Raw genomic sequence first — 20,467 nt, forward strand, 5'->3', positions numbered from 1 at the left:
AGTATACATAGGGATAGACAACGGTAAGCGACTTTGTTATATACTATGTAATCATATATACATCAACAATGAAAAATACATAAATACAAATTCTATTGAAAATTACTGAAAAGAGCGATATGTGAAAAGTAAAATGATATGTAAAGTCGAGTGTACATTTAAAAGTTTGACGTGCAAGGGTCTTAATGTCGCTGTTGTGTAAATTGTAAAAAAAATATGCCGTTAGTTTTTCTTAGACTGTGTATAATAAGCTTTAGTCAGAAATAAGCTCCGCCTCCTAGCAGGGGATGAGGCCTGTGCATTGAGATATTATGATTGTATTCATCTCATCAGCATCATCATCATCAGCTCAACGACAGGGCATCATTGATTTCTTAAGAATTATAAAAAGATTTTGTAATTATTTTTCAAAATTTTACTATTTATATGTATTTTACATTTAACTTTTAAGTATAATGACGATGTGTAATTTAAATAATTTTCTATTTTTAAATGTTCCAAGCCCTGTCTTCAGTATTACAAAGAGGCGTTTAGAGTTTAGTGAGCGTTTTGTTATTATTTCTAATTTTCAAACGGCACTCGCTTGCTTAAGAAACTTATATAAAGAATTCGTTCATTATTAATCTCATAGCTTAGTTCTTAGTTAATATATACGTATGAACTGTAACAGGGCGGCGTTTGTTACGCGAAATATTAAGAAATTAATTGTTTTATTTCCTTAAAAATTATAAAAGCATTAACATTGACTTCAAACAGTGCTAACGTTATTGCAAAAGGACGTATGTGAACATTGAATTAAATTAAAATGAACTTTATGCTCTACTAGATAGGTTTCTTTTTATGTATAACCTTTTGCATTGAGTTTTTTTTGTTACTAAAGGTTGTCGAGTAAATGTTCCTTTGTATACAAAGTACAATTAAAATCGCGAGCGCTGTTTTTTTTTTGATTACGTGTCGACTCCATACTGTTTTTGTCCGCTTTGTTTAATAATTTCAGGACAATCTGGTTGGTCCATTGTTACGAGTTTATTATTATTAATAATAAGTTATAGAAAATAGTTTTTTTTTTTCGTAAATGTTTTCGATTTTAGATATTAGATAATTATTGTGATAATATTTTTACTATTACTTAATTTTTTTTCTCGTTTTCTTATTCTGTTTTATCTGTAATTGTTTTTTTTTTAATCTGTGAATTATTCATTTTGAATGTTTATATAACCTCATTGTGCTTAATTGAAATAATGCACACATTTTTTCTCTTGAACGAGAAGTCATTTTCAACTCGTCTATTTTAAACGTCAACTATCGATATCACTAGCAATACTGATAGGCAAAGTTAGATAAAGAAAGATATATAGAATCTGTAATGCGTAAAAGAGATAGCAACATACATATTAAAGTTATTAGGAAACTATCCCCTATATTCTTAGACCTTTTACATGTTAAAACTTTAAAGTTAGAAATCAATGGCGTGTGCGAGTTCTTTTTGGATGTGAAAAGTGAGAAAATATGGAGTGAAAAATCTATTTTAACTCAAACGTCATAATGATTTAGTGATTGTGGTATGCGGATTATGTATTTGGTACATCATTAAAATTAAACACGACTAATCCATTTTATAAAGAACAGTAGTTTATTGTGCCTGGAATGAGGGGCGCTAGTGTTGAGTGAGGTCTCTAGAAATGTCGAATAACATTTTATTTATCTGGTGGTTTGGTCTCAGCAAATACCTTTTGAAAGATTTCTATACCGCATATAGAACCTCATTCGCCAGTGGCGCCAACTAGTGGGCCGAAGGCAACGACAGTCCTCTTCGGATTATATTTTAAAATTCGAATGTTACCATCGAACGATTATTTTCCTTGAATCGTTAATTGTGCAACAGGCTTATAAATTTCAATACAGTGCCATATTATTTATGAACTTACAGCTCTCGACGAGAGCGTAGAATTCGTTTGATTTAAAAAAATTAAATTCATGACATGGTTTTTATCGAATCTTAATTTTCATTACAAAATGTTCCGATCACATTTTTCATGTTTTTTCCTCTTGTAATCTTAATTTTTTTAGTATTATCACCCAGAGGCTTGTCTTCCAGCTCGTATCGTTGTATATAAAAGATATTTTTTTTATAATTTAATTTTTTATTTTGTATAAAAATTGATCAATGGGTTTAATTTAATAGCAATATTACAGGCCGAATTATATTCATGTTCGATAAACATAAAGTAAATTATATAAATATAATACACACATAATACTTCAACGTAATTAAGTAGATTTACAAGATTCAGATATTTAATTAGTAATCGTGTAATAGAGTAAACATACATTCATACTTTTTAATAATATGTTGATATAAAGATATACTATCACATTTTGAATATGATACATATAAAATAAAAAACATACTAAGTTTCAAGGTAAAATAGATTTGTACAAATAATGATAACAATTATACTAAAATTTATTCTTCGAAACGAGCTCCTAAGGGGAATAGTTCTTGAGCGTTCATTGGTTAATACTCATAACCTTCAAGATCAAAATTTTTCACAATGATCTTACATGCTGTCCAGTGGCGTAGCTAGGTGAGGAAGGGCCCCGGTACATAGAAAAAGAATCGGGCCCTCGCCCCCTCTTTCCCATCCCTCTTTAACTAATAATTACCCTTTAAAATTATACATACTAAATAAGAAATCTTGTGTAGGGTCGTGATTTTCTAGCTAGCAGAAGCTTAAGGTTTAGTTTAGGGCCCCCTGAACTCAGGGGCCCTGGTTCACTGCACCTCCTGGCCCTACGATAGCTACGCCACTGATGCTGTCTGATCGAATGCATCGACCAATGAGGTGCAAGTATTTTGTACCCTAGGAATTCGACTCGTGGATTAAAAATATTAAATGCTCATATTTCAATGTATAAAAAATCTGTGTTAGAAATAGCTTCATACTTAAAAGCATTCCATAACAGTGTTAATTATCCTGTATCGATATATACTAAACTAATATTCTTTCAAACTCATACGTAATATATCTTAATTTCTACCGACAATACTTCACTTATTAATTCTTTTAATCGTACAAGAAATAATAAGTAATGTTATTGTTCGTAAATACACCAGCTCTTAAATAATGCCGATAATTTTTAAGCTTACATTTTTGAAGAATATACAATAACAAAAATGCTGAAGCTATTTAATATGTTCTTTAATTAATTGTAAATATCACAACATAACACAAACTTCAATTTTACTTATTCACTTAAGTTTTATTTCAATTAACAATTGATTTTTATTTTATATAATCACAAATGAAGTACAGATAATTATAGATTTTTATTATTTTATCATGAAAGTGTAATTGTATTTTTTTTTTCATTTCAATGTTTTTTATTAAACTATATTTTCGTACGCGTTTTTATAAATACTCATTGGTTGATTAATTATAGTTTGCTTCTAATTTTAGTAAGGCAGTACAGGGTAAAGGTGTGTACGCATCACCCTAATTTATTTATTCGTTAAAATTAATTATCGGAAATTCACACGTTAATTATGTAATATTGAGACCAAAATAAACAATGAATTAGTGTACGCCTGAGCAAGGATTGTTTTGGGACCATCGCTTTAAATCTTATATTTGAATATGTTAAAAATTCTTAAGAAATAATTTCTATCATTTAGCAATTTTAAGTATATTCAGAATTGTATGAGATATGAACAAATGTAATTCAATAATAGGCTAAGTTCACATTTGTTGTATGATTAGGTCGCGTGTACATTTTGATGAGCTTATTGTAGTATTATTTCATTTTTTAAATACTGTGTTGCCTGCCATAAAAATTTTAACGCTGATACAAATTGATGTAGCGTTTAAAATGTTGAATGTGATTTTGAAATAAGTGTCTAATAGTGAGTCAGGGAATGTTTTCTCTATAAATGTGTATGATTCGATTATAGATACGAAATAAAGTCATGAATAAACTGTTTAATTGTTTTTTATTTACCTATACCCATTAATGTATTTTTAATTTTATAAGTTTAAATCTTGATTTTTGTAAGTGTAACATAAAAGATATTCAATTAAGCGTTTTTTACACAGAAATATTTAAATATTGTAATCTGAACAAATAAAAAAAAATTGACTGCACTGATAAAAATGTTTTATTTTATCCTTCATTAATATTTTATGTACTAAACAGTAATAATTATTTTGCTATAGGTACGACATTTTAGCTGAAGCTGCGTTTACTTTAGTGAGTATCAAAGAGTATAGAAACCTTATTAAAAATAAAACACAATTGTAACTTTTTTAATATTTTATTTAGGTGTCGATTTCGATTTAACAAGTCGAGAACAAAATCACGCTATAAGTCCGTAGCAAAGCTAACTTATTACCAGCTATGGGTTATTTCTAACGCTCGGGGTCACAAAATTATACGAACAGTATTTTTGTGCGCGGAAAAAAACATCGAGTATTAGGTATTAATACAGAATGATAATTGAAAACAAAATCAGTTACATGTATGTCCATTAACAATTGAATCTTAGAGAAAATGCATTGTCATCTTAGTTTAAATTAAGTATACAATAAATTAAAAGCAAGTATCGTTAAATACATTTTAATAATTAGTTACAATTTAATTATTATGTATGCGAATGCTGTATTAGGATTAAAAATTAAGTTTAAACCAATAACATACGCAATAAATACATGTATTGCTTAAAAATACCAATCATTGTTTCACGTGCGGTTACATCGTACAGTACAAACATTACACAAAATAACAATCGAATCTTATAAATCATGTGGAATGTATCGAATAAATACACGGTATGTACCTAGTCTTATAACATACGGCACTCAGTAATACTCAGTATCAGGTTCTTCGAATAAACAATACAGACGACTATCATATCGAATTTATTAATAACTACAACATGGAAACCACTCTAAATCAACTCTAACGATACCCTGTTCTACGGAACTCCATAGAAATTGTTAAAATTCAACTGAATTATACTCTCGATAAATTATTTGAATCACGTAACAGATAGAAGTTAAAACGTATTATTTATTTGTTTAAATTAAAAATCCGATCGACCAAAGCATTTTTCTCTCACCCGTCTGATCAGCGTTTCATCGGGCGTCAGTTTCCAATCGAGGCTTCTCAGTTCGGTCTCTTCGACATCTTGCGATTGCGAATCGAACAGATCTCTCGAGTGATGTTTCGGTTTCTCCAACTTACACCTTTTGTGTGGTTCCTCACGCTTAATCTCAGTTTTGTGGACATTGTCGACGCGCGTCCGTGGCGTCTTCCACAAGCACGGTTCATTAGATTGTTTCATGAGCACATTTGGTGGTGAGAAGTAAGAAAAGAACGGGCTCGATGATCGAGGCTCGTGTTTATCTTCGTTATTAGATTTATCTAAATCGAGAAATGAGAATGTATAATCCGCATCAATTACTTGCTCTCTGACGTATGACGTCACGCGACGTCTGTTTACGTTTCGGGGCTCAACGCCGTTAATCCGACGGTCACATCTCTCCAAGTCGGCAAGCTTTGTTTGGGATTTTTTCACGCTTAAAAAGAAGTCATAGTATCTTTCGACATTTTCAGCGCACTTGTAGCAGATTGTCGTCACATAGTCTGACTGCTCAATAGTAAGTTTCAAACAAGCCAATATCTTGTCCACCAAATTTATTTTTTGACAGTAATTACTGAATAAAGAAATCTTAAAATCTGTTGTCGATAAACATAGACGACAGCATTGACGGGATAATTCCATTTTCTACGTATCTTAAAATCGATGAGTAAAACTTTATTTCGGATTCCCGCCAAAAACCTATTTTTTTATATCATACAGATAAAGCTGAATATTTCAAAAAATATTACTTTTATATAGTCTACACTTTTAAGAAGTGATACATTTAAAAATAATTAGTCATCAATAAAATGTGTAAGATTTGCAAAAAATACTACTTTGGACGGCTGACTACATTTACGCAAGTATACTTTGCCTTTTTTATCTTTAGTGTAACCGTCTAATTAAAAAAAAAAATTAAAATTAATAGCAGATAAAATATAATATTGAATTAATCTGCTTATTGCTTTACATTGTTGAAATATTAAATTATGATTTATTTTTAAAATGAAAAAAGCATCAATTTAGTTTAATATTTAAATATTCCGTTTGTTACTTTATTGAAAGACCGGTATTGGAAGTTCGCGTGGTTAAGTTTTGTTTTGATGGACGGAGAGACAGACGGTATACGAAGCGAAAATTGATAGGGATATGCCACAAAATATTCAAAAAACAATAATTTGTCGATAGCATCATAATGGCCCGGTTACACGTGCATCCTGTTTTAGCTTACATAAATACACAGAGGCCATTAGACATGTCGCAACATATTTTAGCTAACGTGAATACGATTATATCGAAAAAAATGGAGCTACGTCCTTACACGTAATGGGTAAACATTAATTGATTTTTTAATAATTATTTTAGTTTATAATTACCGTAACTTTTAAAAGGAACCGGTACGAGATTGTTATCCTTACACTGTATTAGTAACCAATCGAATCACATCATTACTTAAGTTGTCGAACATCACTACTATCACAAGCCATCACACCTTTAGACTGATTGTAATCATTCATTAATAAATAAATATTCCGTTTACATTCGTCGTTTGAAGCGAAGCTATTTTAAATAACGCGGCATCATCCTACGTTTTTTTTTAATTTGAAGTAAATTGTGACAGAGTATGCGCGTACGAGGTTGAATACTGTTAGTATTGGAGCTTCTTTTACTATTTTTTAATTTAGGAACTTGTAACTGTCACAATTTACAAACAAATTTATATTCGAATTGACTAAACGTCGTCTTCCTTCTTGCCCCAGAATTTGTCGAACCTCGTGCGGGCTCTGTCGAGCACCTCGGCCGCGGTCAGTCCGCCAGTGTTGGCTTCGTTGACTACAGTCGTGTCAACCACTCCGGGGGCGACTTGAGTCGCTTCAGTCGACTTTTTAATAACCTCTTTCTCCTTGATATCTTTGATCGCGTCCTGGGTAGGCGTTTCCGGAGTCAGCTGATTGCTATTGAGGCCGTTAATTCCATTCACTTTGTTCATGTCCAGGGCCCTGGTTTCGTCGATGGGAGTCAAGCTGACGGGCGTGGTGGGTGTCTTGTCGGTGCGCTTGCTCAGGCTTGTCGGCGATTCGCTCTTTTTAAGCGAACGTATTGGTGACATTTGCTGGTGATGAATTGGAGCGATTTCTGGAAAAGGGGGTCGTTAGGTTTATTCTAGTGCTTTCGAAATATTTATTATCTTGAAAGTTTAAATTTTTCTTGAAAATTGAAACTTTCAATGTACATATAAAGCACATACATATATACTAACAATAGTTCTGTTTATTTTATATAAGAAACATGTAAACACTAACATGTGAAGCTAATAAATTTTCTCTACAGTGTGACGCTATATTTGTTTAGGATTATATTTTATAAAAAATCTAATTAAAAAACATTTATCAAATTTTATTTGGCATAAACATTGTTTGGTGCGATCATTCCTTAAAATTATCGAATACTTACATTTCGTTATAATATACACATTCAATGTGGCTACAAGTATTTTAACATTATGGTTCAAAAAACCCTAGTTTCAGTGACAATTAACAAATTTAAATAAGAAATCGTTAAACTTTCTAATTAATTTCACTTTTACATGCTACCTATGTTAAATATCTCCACCAACGCTTAAGTTTGTATGGAATTAAAATATTTCTAGTGTAAATACTTATAAAATCGGTTACTTTAACATAGTATTCCGAAAAGTCGTTGGTGTAGATATCATGGAAACCTTAAACAAACATCATGCTTCATATACGAGTGTAACTTAGAGAAGGGGGAGTACATACAAAACCTCTATTTATAGAAATTCTAGCTAAACCACAGGATTTCCTGGAGAAATCATGCAACATTTACCACATAGAATCAATGGTATGAGCTGCAGGAGGATTCATGTACATCAAAATCAAAGGGTAACCTAAAAGCCGTCATCAGATAATTAGCTAGGAAGACACAAAAATTGCCAAACTTTCATATTGTAAACGTTATTTAGTATGGCAACTCTCGTCGATAGAAAAGAATGGCAGCATGCAAAAGTGAACGAAAGATGAGATGGAGAAACAAGGGTAAGATCGGGTGCCAAACGGTGACAGTGTACGCAAACATCGAAACAGACACACACACAACAAGTGAATACATACGTGTTCGACGTCTCAGCGGAGTACGGTCAAAATAAATAAAAGCATCTCAATTATTGGAATAACACAATTTAATCATGAACTATTATAGATATAATATAAAACAGATTATATATTTTCTTGTGTCGATAGTGTGTCGTGCTTATGTGGCAGTGACCTCTAGGGGGACTTTGAGTCGCGTCGTGTAGAGTTCACTGTCGCATGGCTGTCTGTCACACTCATTAAAACGTGTATGGCCGATGGTCTAGGCGATGGTGTTCGTCGTACCTGCCGGCTTCGCGGCGGGCTCGTCGGCCACAGAGGCGCTCTTAAAGTCAGAGCTAGGGCGCTTAATGCTCTCATCTGAAATATGGTGAGTGAATTGTATGGCAGATGGCGTGAAAAACGTGACACTACAACGCTGAGTTCTACGCCCGTACGACTGTTGACTTGATAATTTGACAGTTGTCATAATGACAGCTGTCATATTTTACTTTTTTTAATGTCACGGTCAAGTTTATCAGTGATCGTTTTCAATGCGATAAAAATGTATTTTCAAATCGTGCGAACGAAGAAAGTATACTACAAATGTTAAGATGATATATTTCCACAAACACAAAATGTATATGAAAACATAATGAATGAATAATTTTAATGAGTGTTTCATTTGAAAAATTCGTGTCATCAAGTTATTTGTACATGATTTTATTGTGTTTGTATTTAGTGTCAGTGTTGCAAGCTTCTACGCTTTACTGTGGGGTTACTATTCACACATTATTACAATGGTAGAATGGTAGAAATCATGTTTGTCTAATTAACTGTGTGACATGATCGTGTGATGGCTTCTTTTCCGTTGGAAAATTTAATCACTAATAATGTTTTTTCTTTTCAGTTTTAATATTCAACTGTTTTGATATTAGTGTTTAAATTTTGATATTCTTCCTACATTCAGTACCAAGTAACCTTTATTATTACATTCCCTTAGATTTCACGAATGCTGCCTATCTACGTAAAGAGTATCTTGTCCATTGTTTTTTTCAAATCCCAATATTATGAGGTAGAAATTCGAATTTGTATTTGTCAGTCACATTTCAATTATGTTTAAAATAATTACTTTCATTATATATGAACTGCAATACTTTCCTGACTTTATATAAAACTAAGTGTGTCAGAGAAAATTACAAAAATATGTTTTCTATAAAAATAGATTAGAGATTGTATTGACATAATAACTCGCTGGACCTACTATTGCAACAACAAAAATAATTATAATATGAAAAAGATACTCTTTGAAGCGATCGAATCTAAACGTAATCACAATTTCCGAACGAACTGTCTACTATAAAAGACCTCATAATATAATGCGTTCAAATTAAAAAAATGACAATTCGATATTTGAATTAACCTAAACTACACCCTAACTGACGCTTAACCTAACTTAGTTTAATAATGTTTGCCGCCAATCTGTTCAAAAGACTGCACTCACCGCTTTTCACGTTCTGAGTGACCGTAAAAGTCTTGCCGGTGTCGAGCGGCACGGTCCAGTTGACCGGATCCGGCGAGCGCATGTTCATCTGCTCGGGCGACTTCACCCGGGTCGGCTCCGGGGGCGACTTCACGACGGGCGAGTCGTCGAAGAAGTGGTCCTTGGCGACGGACGCGCTGCGGTGAGCGGGGATGTCGTCATCTGCAATTTTATCGAACCTTATTTAAACATGACTATTGACATGACATGACATTAAACATGACAGGCGCTGTCACTTTTTCTCAGGACATCGAACACATGAAATGAAAACCTGTGAAAAATTATGGAGACTGAGACTGTAATTTTATGAGTAAGATATTGGATAGAATAAAAATTTTATATTAATTTTGAAACATTAAGATCAGGTGTACTGCTACAACACTATTTCTATAATAAATTCCTAATATCTATCTCTAAAACAAATATCTATACACAACACCGATAAACCTAACATACAAACACTAACAGATAAAAAATTAAAGCCAATTTCATTTATTTAAAAACACATCTGACATTAGAAAAAATAATTTATTAAATTTCTGTACAAAAAAACGTAATCTTTTTACTGTAAAATATGAAATAAGCTTTTCGAATTGATCACAATTTGTCTGAATAAAAACATACACAGACAAATGGCGATAAAATTTCTATTTCAAAAACACCTAAACACAAAGAACATGCAAAATAAGTTTTTTTTTAATTCATCACACGAAGAGAAATTTCTTCACTTTCAAGCAAGTAAATATTATATAAGATTGCGTTCGTTTTTCGTTTTTTTATATTTATTCGATTTTTAAATTATACATAAACATATTTCATTACATATATAATTATATTTGCTGTACAATTGTCCCTTTAAGTATAATATGCTCACGTAATGACGTGTTCTCAGTGCAAGTGTTCAAAACGGACAAGACGAACATATAATCACTTCTGTGAGGTGTCGAAGCCATTCCCACTGGTGGTGCCATTGCGTGACGGAGCGTTGCGTAGACGCACTGACATAATCAAAACAATTTAAAAAACAAAACCAAACCAATAATCTAGAAGCCAATCAAAGCTTTGAAACATACAAAACTTTTTTATCTACCAAGGCTGAATTTGGCGTCGTCTTGAGTTTTAAAGCGTCAGACAATTAAAAAGCCAGATTGTTTTTTTTTTCATTCTAATACACAGAGCGTCGACGCAACTGTCACCTGGTCGTTTAGTACGCACCCAATTTTATGCCCACTTTTGTAACGCTGCGGCTGCGCCTGCCCCTGCCTGGTGTCACCAAGGCTCCGAGGACCCCAACCGTTCCATATGTCTCAACAGCCCCATTCGTCATCCCTGCCCCTGTTTTGCTCGGTGCGGAAGGCGACCGGCCACCTCGTGACGTCGACCTAACTCTAACACTACTGCCCCTACTTAACGGCAAACCTACAGAACAAATTTACGTCACGCTAAATTGTTTAGGCTATTGAGAAAATTGGCTCCAAAAATACGTTTTGTACAGGTTATATTTTGACTTAATTTTGTATTGTCTTTTTAGAGTCAATTTCTCTATAACACCGGATTGGGTTTCAAGCATCAGGCAGGATAACAATATTTCAATGAGTAATAAAAATCTAACGTCAAAGTATTTAATGACAAGATAATTGACACAAGTTCCACGTCATAAAACAATAACAATACTTTAAATAAATTGCGTCGTACAAGATAAACAATTTCTGTAATTCTTAACTCCATAGTTTTGCACTATTCGGAAGTATTTCCATCTTTTAAAATTTTAAAAGAGTATGAAGTCAAAATCTTCCTTATTGCCTTGCATATAACAAACATAATATAATTGATGTTGGCTTGTCTCCATCTTTCGACTATTTTCTGGCGCCAGATCTGATATCCAGTGAAAAATGAGTCCATGCAGATTATCTGCATAAAATTGGAAATATAGACCAAGAGGTCTACGTATATCACAACCACAGTCAAACACATTAGAATCTGATAAAAATACAGGCATCTTAGTATAATATGAATGAGGTCAAGGAGCTATACTAACAGAAATAGTATGCTATGCTAATGAAAAAACTATCTAACACAGGAGTATATTGATTAGTTTCAGTACAAGAAATCGAGCCACATTCATCCAAACATCAATTTAATCATCACATCATCTACAAGATTTCCACTTTAGTAAATGCTATTCTGTAAGAAAAAACTCGAAATTAGCGCTATTATTATCGAATAGCAAAATTGCAGAACTGGGCTTCGAGTGTCGAATTTTTTTACAGAATAGCTCAGAACATCGGAGAGTTTTTTGAAATAGGATTTCCTACATAGTATTTTAGGCATCAGAGTCTACTCACCCGTGGGCTTGGCGGGGCGCGGGTGCGCCTCGTGGCCGTTGGGCATGTGGCGCGAGCTGGGCACGGGCGCCGGGTCGGCCGAGCGCGGCCGGCGGCGCGGGGAGCGGAACGAACCCTCCGACTTTGCCCCTGGAATTCATGGAGTACACAAATCGGCTTTATTAAACAGCTAAGCAAACATTTTCTATTATTCGGTATGAGATTATAACATCAGAATACTTTTCTTGTTCGATAGAAAACTAAAGGTATTCTTGCTTGTCTTATGAATTGATTGATCTTTGATTCTACACAGAGAGAGAGAAAGATAATGACTTTTTAAAGTTATTAGCTTCTTTATGATAGACATGAAAGGAAGGTTAGGAACTTTTATAATATATCTAGAATTAATATATCTATTAAGTTTTTTTTTTGTAACTTTTTAATTTAGCTAGCGAGCTCACCATCGTGGGCAGCTCCCTCGTCAAAGCTGTATCCCTGCAGCTTCTTCCTCTGCTTCTGGGGCGAGGTCTTATGAGGAGAGCGCTCCAAGGCCTTGGTTTCTTGCAGCTTCATATGGATGGACTGGTGTGGTGCCGAGCGGAAAGATCTATACTTTTTCGGGGATTGGTTTCTAGATTCCTTTCCATCCTTTTCATCACGTGGCAGAGCTCTGTAAATATCCACCTCCTTAAATATTTCGCAAATCTTGTTTAACTACAGTACAATTTTAGCTTCATTACCTACAACTAAACCTGCCTAATGATATCTAAACTACGCATAGCATCAAAAATGGCTTCTTTATTTGCAGTCTAAGCCATTCTTTGCTAGCACCAGCCCCATCGCTGATTGAACTTAAATAATGCTAGTGTAAGCAAACTTATCCTGCTCAAAGGACCTAAAAAAATCTATCAACAAACATTGTTGGTCCTTAGTGCCGGATGGTGTACCCTAATTAAATAATAGTACTAGTGCATCACTTACTTGTGATTGGTGGAAGCGAGTGAAAGGGCTGACAGCGAGGACCGCCGGGACACTTGGTACCAGAGCTCGATTTGCTTATTGTAAAGCTGAGTGATGTGTTCAGGAGCTAGCTCAGTTCCCCAGCCGCGGTACTGTCGAATTAATGGCAATTTGAATATGATGGAAGCATGATTGTGATATACCACTTTTCAAATGTTTTCAAAGTCTTGGCGGTCAATAGATTTGATAAGTGGTATATAATGCTAAGTTGCCAATATATGGATGACGGCTTGGGATTTTCGCGTGATTTGGGAGAATTTATATCAATTGGTAGCATTAGGGGTAACATTAATGAAACAGTTTTATTCTTTTTTTTTGTTTCAGTTTTTTGCGGTGGGTGCGTACTTGTTTTCGAAGACGTGCTATTTTCACAGTGGTATCAAAAAATATAGAATCGTAGGGTCTTTTCCTATAGCCGATCTAGGTGGTTGTCTATTCCTATTCTTCATTTTCCAACTATGAGCTCCTTGGAGAGGCTCAAAATGGGCCTGCTTTGGCAATTGTATCAATGGTAACGTCCAATAAGACGAATATGTGTGTATAAACTAGTATCGTAGAGGGGCGCAGACCTTATATTCGCCGGCGCGCTTGCGCAGATCCAGCACCTCGCGGTACCACGAGTCGCCCTGCGCGAGGCAGAGCGGCTGCAGGCCGGCCGCGCGCAGCGTGCTGGCTGAGTCCTCCCCGGCCCCCACGCGCAATCCCGCCCCCAATACCCCCGCCCCCGACCCCGGCCCCGCTAGCGTCACACCCGCCCCTGCCCCCTCCGTCTCCCCCACCAACCTCTCGCTCGCCTCCTCAATCGACTTCCCTTTCCCCCTGCATTTCGTAAATTTCCCTTTAGACGCCTCGTACACGTATTGAGAGAACGGTCTAAATTTCTTTTTGTACTCGCTTTTGTAACGTTTCCTATTATCTTTGGAACGATCCTCCCCGTTGTATATGAGGGCCGATAGCGCGCTACGGAACGTCGATTTTCTGCAAAATTCCATTTCAAGTCAGACGTTTGACGTTACGATGATATGCGGCAAAATAAGAGCTCGCGCCGAGCCAGGTTAGTAAGATTCATGCTCAAATAATTGTTAAGCTCGCAATGGTGGTTAGGATGTTAGTCCTGGAAGAGTCTAGAAGGATCCGCCGACACGGGCCGCGCCCACGTGTCGATAGACTTGGTGTCAGAAGTGTTAGGTGATACAACGAAATACAATCTAACAAAAATTTGAATAACGGTAACATCGACAAAAGTGCAGGACACATCGATATTAAAAAAAGAATCTATTAGATGACATTCCGAACTAATACAATATAGTTTGGTCTAATACTACTCGGCCTAGGAACCGCCACCCTGACGAGATTTAGATGTAAGCAAATACCAAAAACGAAATTTAGACTTGTTCTGCTTAACCCAGTAAGTGTGAGAACGGAAATAAATAGGGCAGAACAAACACGCAGGAAACTTTTACTCCATTTTAATTTTTTTTTTGTGAATAAATTTACAGGTAGGTATAAATAATTCTGCTTAAATAAAATTAATAAATGATAAGAATATATACAAATAAATTTAAGGAACTGTTGTGTCGCATGAATTGTATTACAAGGCTCAAAAAATAAAAAAGTTACATTTAGGCACTATTGCTATGTAACCTCGACCTCGTTTGTACACTGTCGCAAATAAAACTGCCTACAAGGTCATAGTAGACAATATCACATCTAGCAAGTTAAATATAGATTTATGTATCAACATTGTAATATTATTAATTTTAATGGCTACTGAGCTTATTAATTTAGCTCATTTTTTTTATTGAAGTGAAACCTCTGTAGCATGAAAGTGATTTGAAACTGGATTTTACAAAAATACACAACGAAAGAGACTAAGAAAAAAGTAATTGATTTAATTATTAAGTTTTATTATTTTGTAAAGTGTTCTTACAGTGACGGTTCAAGGTCAAACTTTAGTGCAACGTTTTTACATGTAACGTGTAATGAAAAAAGGTCCTAAAGCGTAGTTTTATTTTTTTAAAGTGTTTTTGGGACAAGTTTCTTAAAATACATATTTTCTATTGTTATTTTCGTTGTCTTTTGTTATTCTTTGTGACAACCAGTTCGATTTTTAAAAATAACTCACAAAATAATCTACTCATCTTATGAATGGAGAGCTTTATATTTTTATTGCCATGTGTGAAAATAGGTAAACTAATTAAAAAATACATAGTAGCTAAAAATAAAAATATATATGTTTATTGTATTTGAAAAAAAAATCCGCAGTAAAAGTTTCCTTCGTGTAAAGATAAATACACAAATCTAGACACATATCAAAAGCAGTTAGCAGTGACGTAATTATTATTTTTTTCTGTAAAAAAAAACAATAAAATTTTCACCTGAAAAGATTTCGACATATTATATCTATTAATGGAAATAAGTCATATTTAACTATATTATACAATATTTGTATTAGTATGTGTATGTCCGGAATCTCACGGATTTTTCGTTGTGTTTTTGTTTTATATGAAAACGATACAAAATGTATAATCTCCATGAATCAAATAATAGATTGCAAAGAAGCTGCGTTAGCAGAAGCGAAGCGTTTTCAATGATAAATGATTCAGAAGTGAAGTGTAAGTGTGTTGTTATAGACTGTTCCTATTTATTATTTACAATTAATAAATGTTAAAAAAGGTAAAACATGCAAGGGTTTGAGAAACAATCTATAAATTATTATAATGTTAAAAGCACGAATGATATCGTGGAATAAGCTAAGCTGATAACGAGGACTCATTTGTTTTATCCCAGCACTAAATAATTCCTCGTTGTTTAATCAAAAATTCTTATGAGCGATCGTTATTTCATACTTGTTACGTAATATTAAACCTTACATTTAAAAGAATAAAGTTCATTTTTGTTTATATAAACAAAACTAAGTTATGTTTAATAAGTATGAAATATGATCTTTTATAAGGTGTTTTAGAAAAAAGGTGTTAGTTAAAATCATTACCTCTGGACGCCCGGTTTCTGACCGTTCCACAGATAGTCTTCGATGTACCGTTTGTGACCGTCGTCGTGGTCACCGTCCACGTGGTTCATGAGCGGTTCAGCCTCTACCGACCCTGGAATTGATACAAAAACCTCATCAGTATAATCATTAACTTTAAAAAAAAAATATTATCTGTTGCCACGTACTTTGAATTCGAATTTTGAATAATTAAATATAAATTCTTTTCATAAAACTTTTTATGTAGACGACTTAATAACTAAGCATATATGTATGTATAGATCATCGTTAAGAGCGACCGATCTTGTCAACTAAGATGTTATGAGAGGGTTTACCAAGTATATTTTTATATTTATTCGTTGCACGTGGCTTCTCTTGTGTTTTAGGATTTGGTTAAGTGTCACAGATAAAAAGTAGCTTAAAAGACCTTCCGTAGAATTCAACCTTGCTTCATACCCAATTTCATCGAATATAGTTCTCTAGTTTGGCTGTGAAAGAGCAACCAAGAGTAGAATACACAGACAGAGTTACTTTCCCCATTTATGATATTAATATAGATTGTTTCTAGACATTTCTATTCACTTAAACAGTAAAGATAATAATTATTTTCCTTTGAAGAAACATCTTTACAGTAAATAAACTAAACAACAAAGTGAGCAGTCAGAATCGTAAATTAATCCGAACTCAAAGTTACGGAGATATTCAAATCAGTTCTGAACTTACAATTAGTGAAGTCTGACAGATGGATCTTTGCATACTGTTCGAATAATTACGCGAGATTGTGTACCTGTCTGAAAATTGTTTCAAATATAACCCAGGAGACTGAAATCTCACAGACTTTTGATAAGGCTGATTTGCATTGTTAGTTGTACACTTGATTTTTGAAAGTTATGATATTATCATTACATAGTACAAAACAGTCGCTTACCGCTCTCTGTCCCTATGTACTCGTATGCTTAGATCTTTAAAACTTTTTTTTATGGTATACGTTGGCGGATGATCATATAGGCAACCTGATGCTAAGTGGTCACCATCACCCATGAAAAATGACGCTGTAAGAAATATTGACTATTCTTAACATCGTCAATGAATGAATTGATTTTGTAAGTTAATTTGACATAATGGCGTCTCCGCTTGGCTTTGAGTTCTCGTTTTTTAATCGTCAATGTCAACCACAAGAGGAGAAAAAGCTGTGACATCGAATTGACGCGCCATTTTTGCTGGACATCTTGAATAATCTGTGATATTTAATATGGAGTAGCAAAAAATGGCGGATCGGATTTTGGTACAAAAATCAAAATTATTGTCATTATTTAAGTGGAATAGTATTGTGTGTATAGATTTATAAGACAATCTTTTGAAATATGTAAATCTGGGTTTAATTACCTAACCTATATGGTTTATTGGAAGAGGGTGTGGACTGTGGAGGATCTATTATATTTGTAAGACTAATATGTCGTATACTAGTCCGCTTGTTGGATTTTACTGACATATTAGAGATGTCAAATAAAGGATATTTTATTTATTTATTTTTAAATTTGCTTTTTATATCTTTTTTTTTTGTTTAACAGTTGCTTTTTTATTTTCAGACAGCATCACAATTTAAGTTTCAAGGTTTTTAAAAATGGAATTACTATGTGGGAAGAGTGTCAGTTTAATGTTAATATATTATGCGTTCATCAACCGTTCGAACACTCAATAGCTTTGCACAGCACTATATTTTGGCACATCCCAGTTATTTGTATCCCATTCGATGTCAAACGTTATTTGTCCTTACTCGCTCTCGTTGTGGGTAAATTTCAAATGTTTATTCAAACAGAGCGATATCGGGATACGCTTTAGGCATTTCATCATCGTTCAGAATATTAGTTCATAACATTAGTTCATAACGTATAGTGGATAAATTATCAAATCCACGGGTTATGGACTTGTTTTGATTTAGCGAGTCTTCTCAATGACATTCTAAGTTACTAATATATAGTTGCATTAATGAATGAATGAATGAATAGATGACAGAAAGTATGGATGTAGGCACATAAAACCAATAGCGGATTAAAATATCATGGCAAGTAAAATTGTTTGTTCTTAAAATGAGTATCGTTAAAATTAACATTAAATTAATAAAAAATATCGCCTATCCTATATTATAACGTTTAATCATATAAACAATTATTATTAAATTTTATCATTAGCCCTCCGCTTTGTGCAAGCAGGTCTGGGTGGGTGCCATCTAATAATCAGATATTTCACCACCAAACAGCAGTACACACTATTGTTGTTTTTCAGTTTAAAGGGCGGGTAAACCAGAGTACAGGCACAGGAAAAATAACATAGTTAGTTAGTTCTCAGAGTTGGTAGCTCATTGGTTATGTAAGTAATGGTTAATATGGTTAATATTTCTTACAGAGCCTTTGCCTATGGGCAGTGGTGACTACTTAAGATCAGGTGGCCTATTTGCTCGTCGGTTGTGACGTAGAATCTCTTATGTACTTATTTAAAGAAAGGTTTAATTTCATTATACAATTCTCTAATCTAAATACCAAATGCATGTATGAAATATTCGATGAAAATTTAGCTCGCTAATATGATTGAACATTTTCCATTAGCTAATAAGAAACTGTAACTACACTGTATATATTAAAGTAAGTTTATTAAAGCTATCCGATCCAATTTTAGAGCGGATTGATTCGGAATATTTATTTATATACAATCAATAAAGCGTTCAGAACGGTTTTCCACAAATATTATGTATTGTACCTACAGAATAAATATAGTTCTGGGATAAATGTTTACACAGGATTTTCTTGAGAGGTTCAAAATGACTTACATCATACAAATACAGCAAAGGCCCTATAAAACCTTTTTGTTTGACAAAAATAAAAATAAAAATTCTTGTTTTTTTGGGGATAGGAAAGTCAAAAATCTCTGTTCCCTCTTGAATAACTAAGGATATTCAAATCAAATCAAATTTATTCAAGTAAACTTCACATTGAAGCGTTTTTGAATCGTCAACTATTAATGAACGACACATTAAAATCCGTTGCTTAGTTAAAAAGTCTAGCGTGTAGAGTACACGCTAGACTTTCATGATGACGAAAAGCGACTCCATTTTGGTCATTTTGGTTAGCAGCTTTTTCCGTGCGAAATTTATAAAGCACAATCGTCCAATCTCCGTTTTATTACCGTTAGGGCTGAAGTTTCTTAAATACATACTTAGCGGATGCCCACACCCTATACGACAGTTTATGAGATTTTGGGATTAATAAGTGAATGGTATTTCGCTAATATAATAATTTAAATATAGAGGCAGATGTTTGAAAATTATATCTTGAAAATTGATTTTGGTTTTTAATCCCTGAATATTTACAGCTTACTACTTATATTCTCATAATTTAAAACCAAAGCAGACATTGTGCTGCGAATAAATATTACGTTCAAAGTCTTTATCCAATAGCGGAACATACATTTTCTAGTAAGGGAAACCCGCTTTCCTGTTGGAATAAGATACACATACATATTTTATGCGTACACGTCTTGTCTTTAAGGTTCATTTTTTATTAATACAAGACAAAATTTCTACACAAAATTTTATTTCGTGATGCTAATAAACTATACTTAATAAAAAAAATATTAATTCGTTCCTATTTAGTTTAGTTCATATTAATATTAGAAATGTGTTTGGATGAATGTCTGCTAATTAATGACGTCAGAACAGCTGAACGGATCTAAACAAAATCTATCAATAATATCGTTCTGCGCCGCACGCGTTCAAAGAGTCATTAAATAATTTCTCAAAAAAGGAATATCCTAATAAGTGAACTGGTATAATTACAGGCTCAAGTAATATAAAATATTTGTTCTCAAGGCTGGTGGCACCATGGTGATGGACGCTGGTAACCCCTTACCATCAGATGGTATTTGCTTGTCCGCCTATATCACAAAAAAAAAACTTGGCACCACTTCTTATACAAGTGAATGAGTGAGTTGAGAGAGCTAAAATAATTACAAAAGAGATGTTTGGTCTCATTCTTGACAGTGCATTGTGTATTAAAAATTAAAACAATGACAAATTTTCCATTGTTTATTCGTATGGATGACCCCATAAAATGTATTTGACCTTATTTTGAATTGTTTTAAGCAATTAGTACGGATGGTAGATGCTATGACGCGTTATTTAACGCAACGGATACGACCAATAACGGATAGTAAATGTAGGGTATACGAAGATACTAGAATGCAAACGTCAATTTGATAGTATGGAAAACGAATCGTTTTTGAAATACAATCACCAACTTATTAGTCTTGGAGATATTTTAAATACATTATTATCATTTGTATTTGGCAATACATTGTGGGTCAATT

The 20,467-nt window shown here is 33.6% G+C and overlaps 1 protein-coding gene across 2 annotated transcripts in view; it reads right to left on the reverse strand.

The window, feature by feature from the left end:
* Positions 1–4,293: 4,293 nt before the first annotated feature.
* LOC124540425 overlaps positions 4,294–20,467 on the reverse strand; it is a 93,444-nt gene continuing 77,270 nt past the window's right edge. The window contains exons 6-14 of one of the 2 annotated variants that reach the window (XM_047117975.1): positions 16,109–16,220; positions 13,686–14,094; positions 13,078–13,208; positions 12,558–12,766; positions 12,118–12,246; positions 10,988–11,191; positions 9,734–9,934; positions 8,536–8,610; positions 4,294–7,276 (exon numbers count right to left, since the gene is read on the reverse strand). In XM_047117975.1, the coding sequence (XP_046973931.1) occupies positions 6,873–7,276; positions 8,536–8,610; positions 9,734–9,934; positions 10,988–11,191; positions 12,118–12,246; positions 12,558–12,766; positions 13,078–13,208; positions 13,686–14,094; positions 16,109–16,220 (1,874 nt within the window). In that variant the 3' untranslated portion in view covers positions 4,294–6,872. Of the gene's footprint in view, positions 7,277–8,321; positions 8,611–9,733; positions 9,935–10,987; positions 11,192–12,117; positions 12,247–12,557; positions 12,767–13,077; positions 13,209–13,685; positions 14,095–16,108; positions 16,221–20,467 lie in introns of those variants that run through there. The other variant, XM_047117974.1, reaches the window with a different exon arrangement.

This window comes from Vanessa cardui, chromosome 25 (genome assembly GCF_905220365.1).
Source record: "Vanessa cardui chromosome 25, ilVanCard2.1, whole genome shotgun sequence".
Lineage (NCBI taxonomy): Eukaryota > Metazoa > Arthropoda > Insecta > Lepidoptera > Nymphalidae > Vanessa > Vanessa cardui.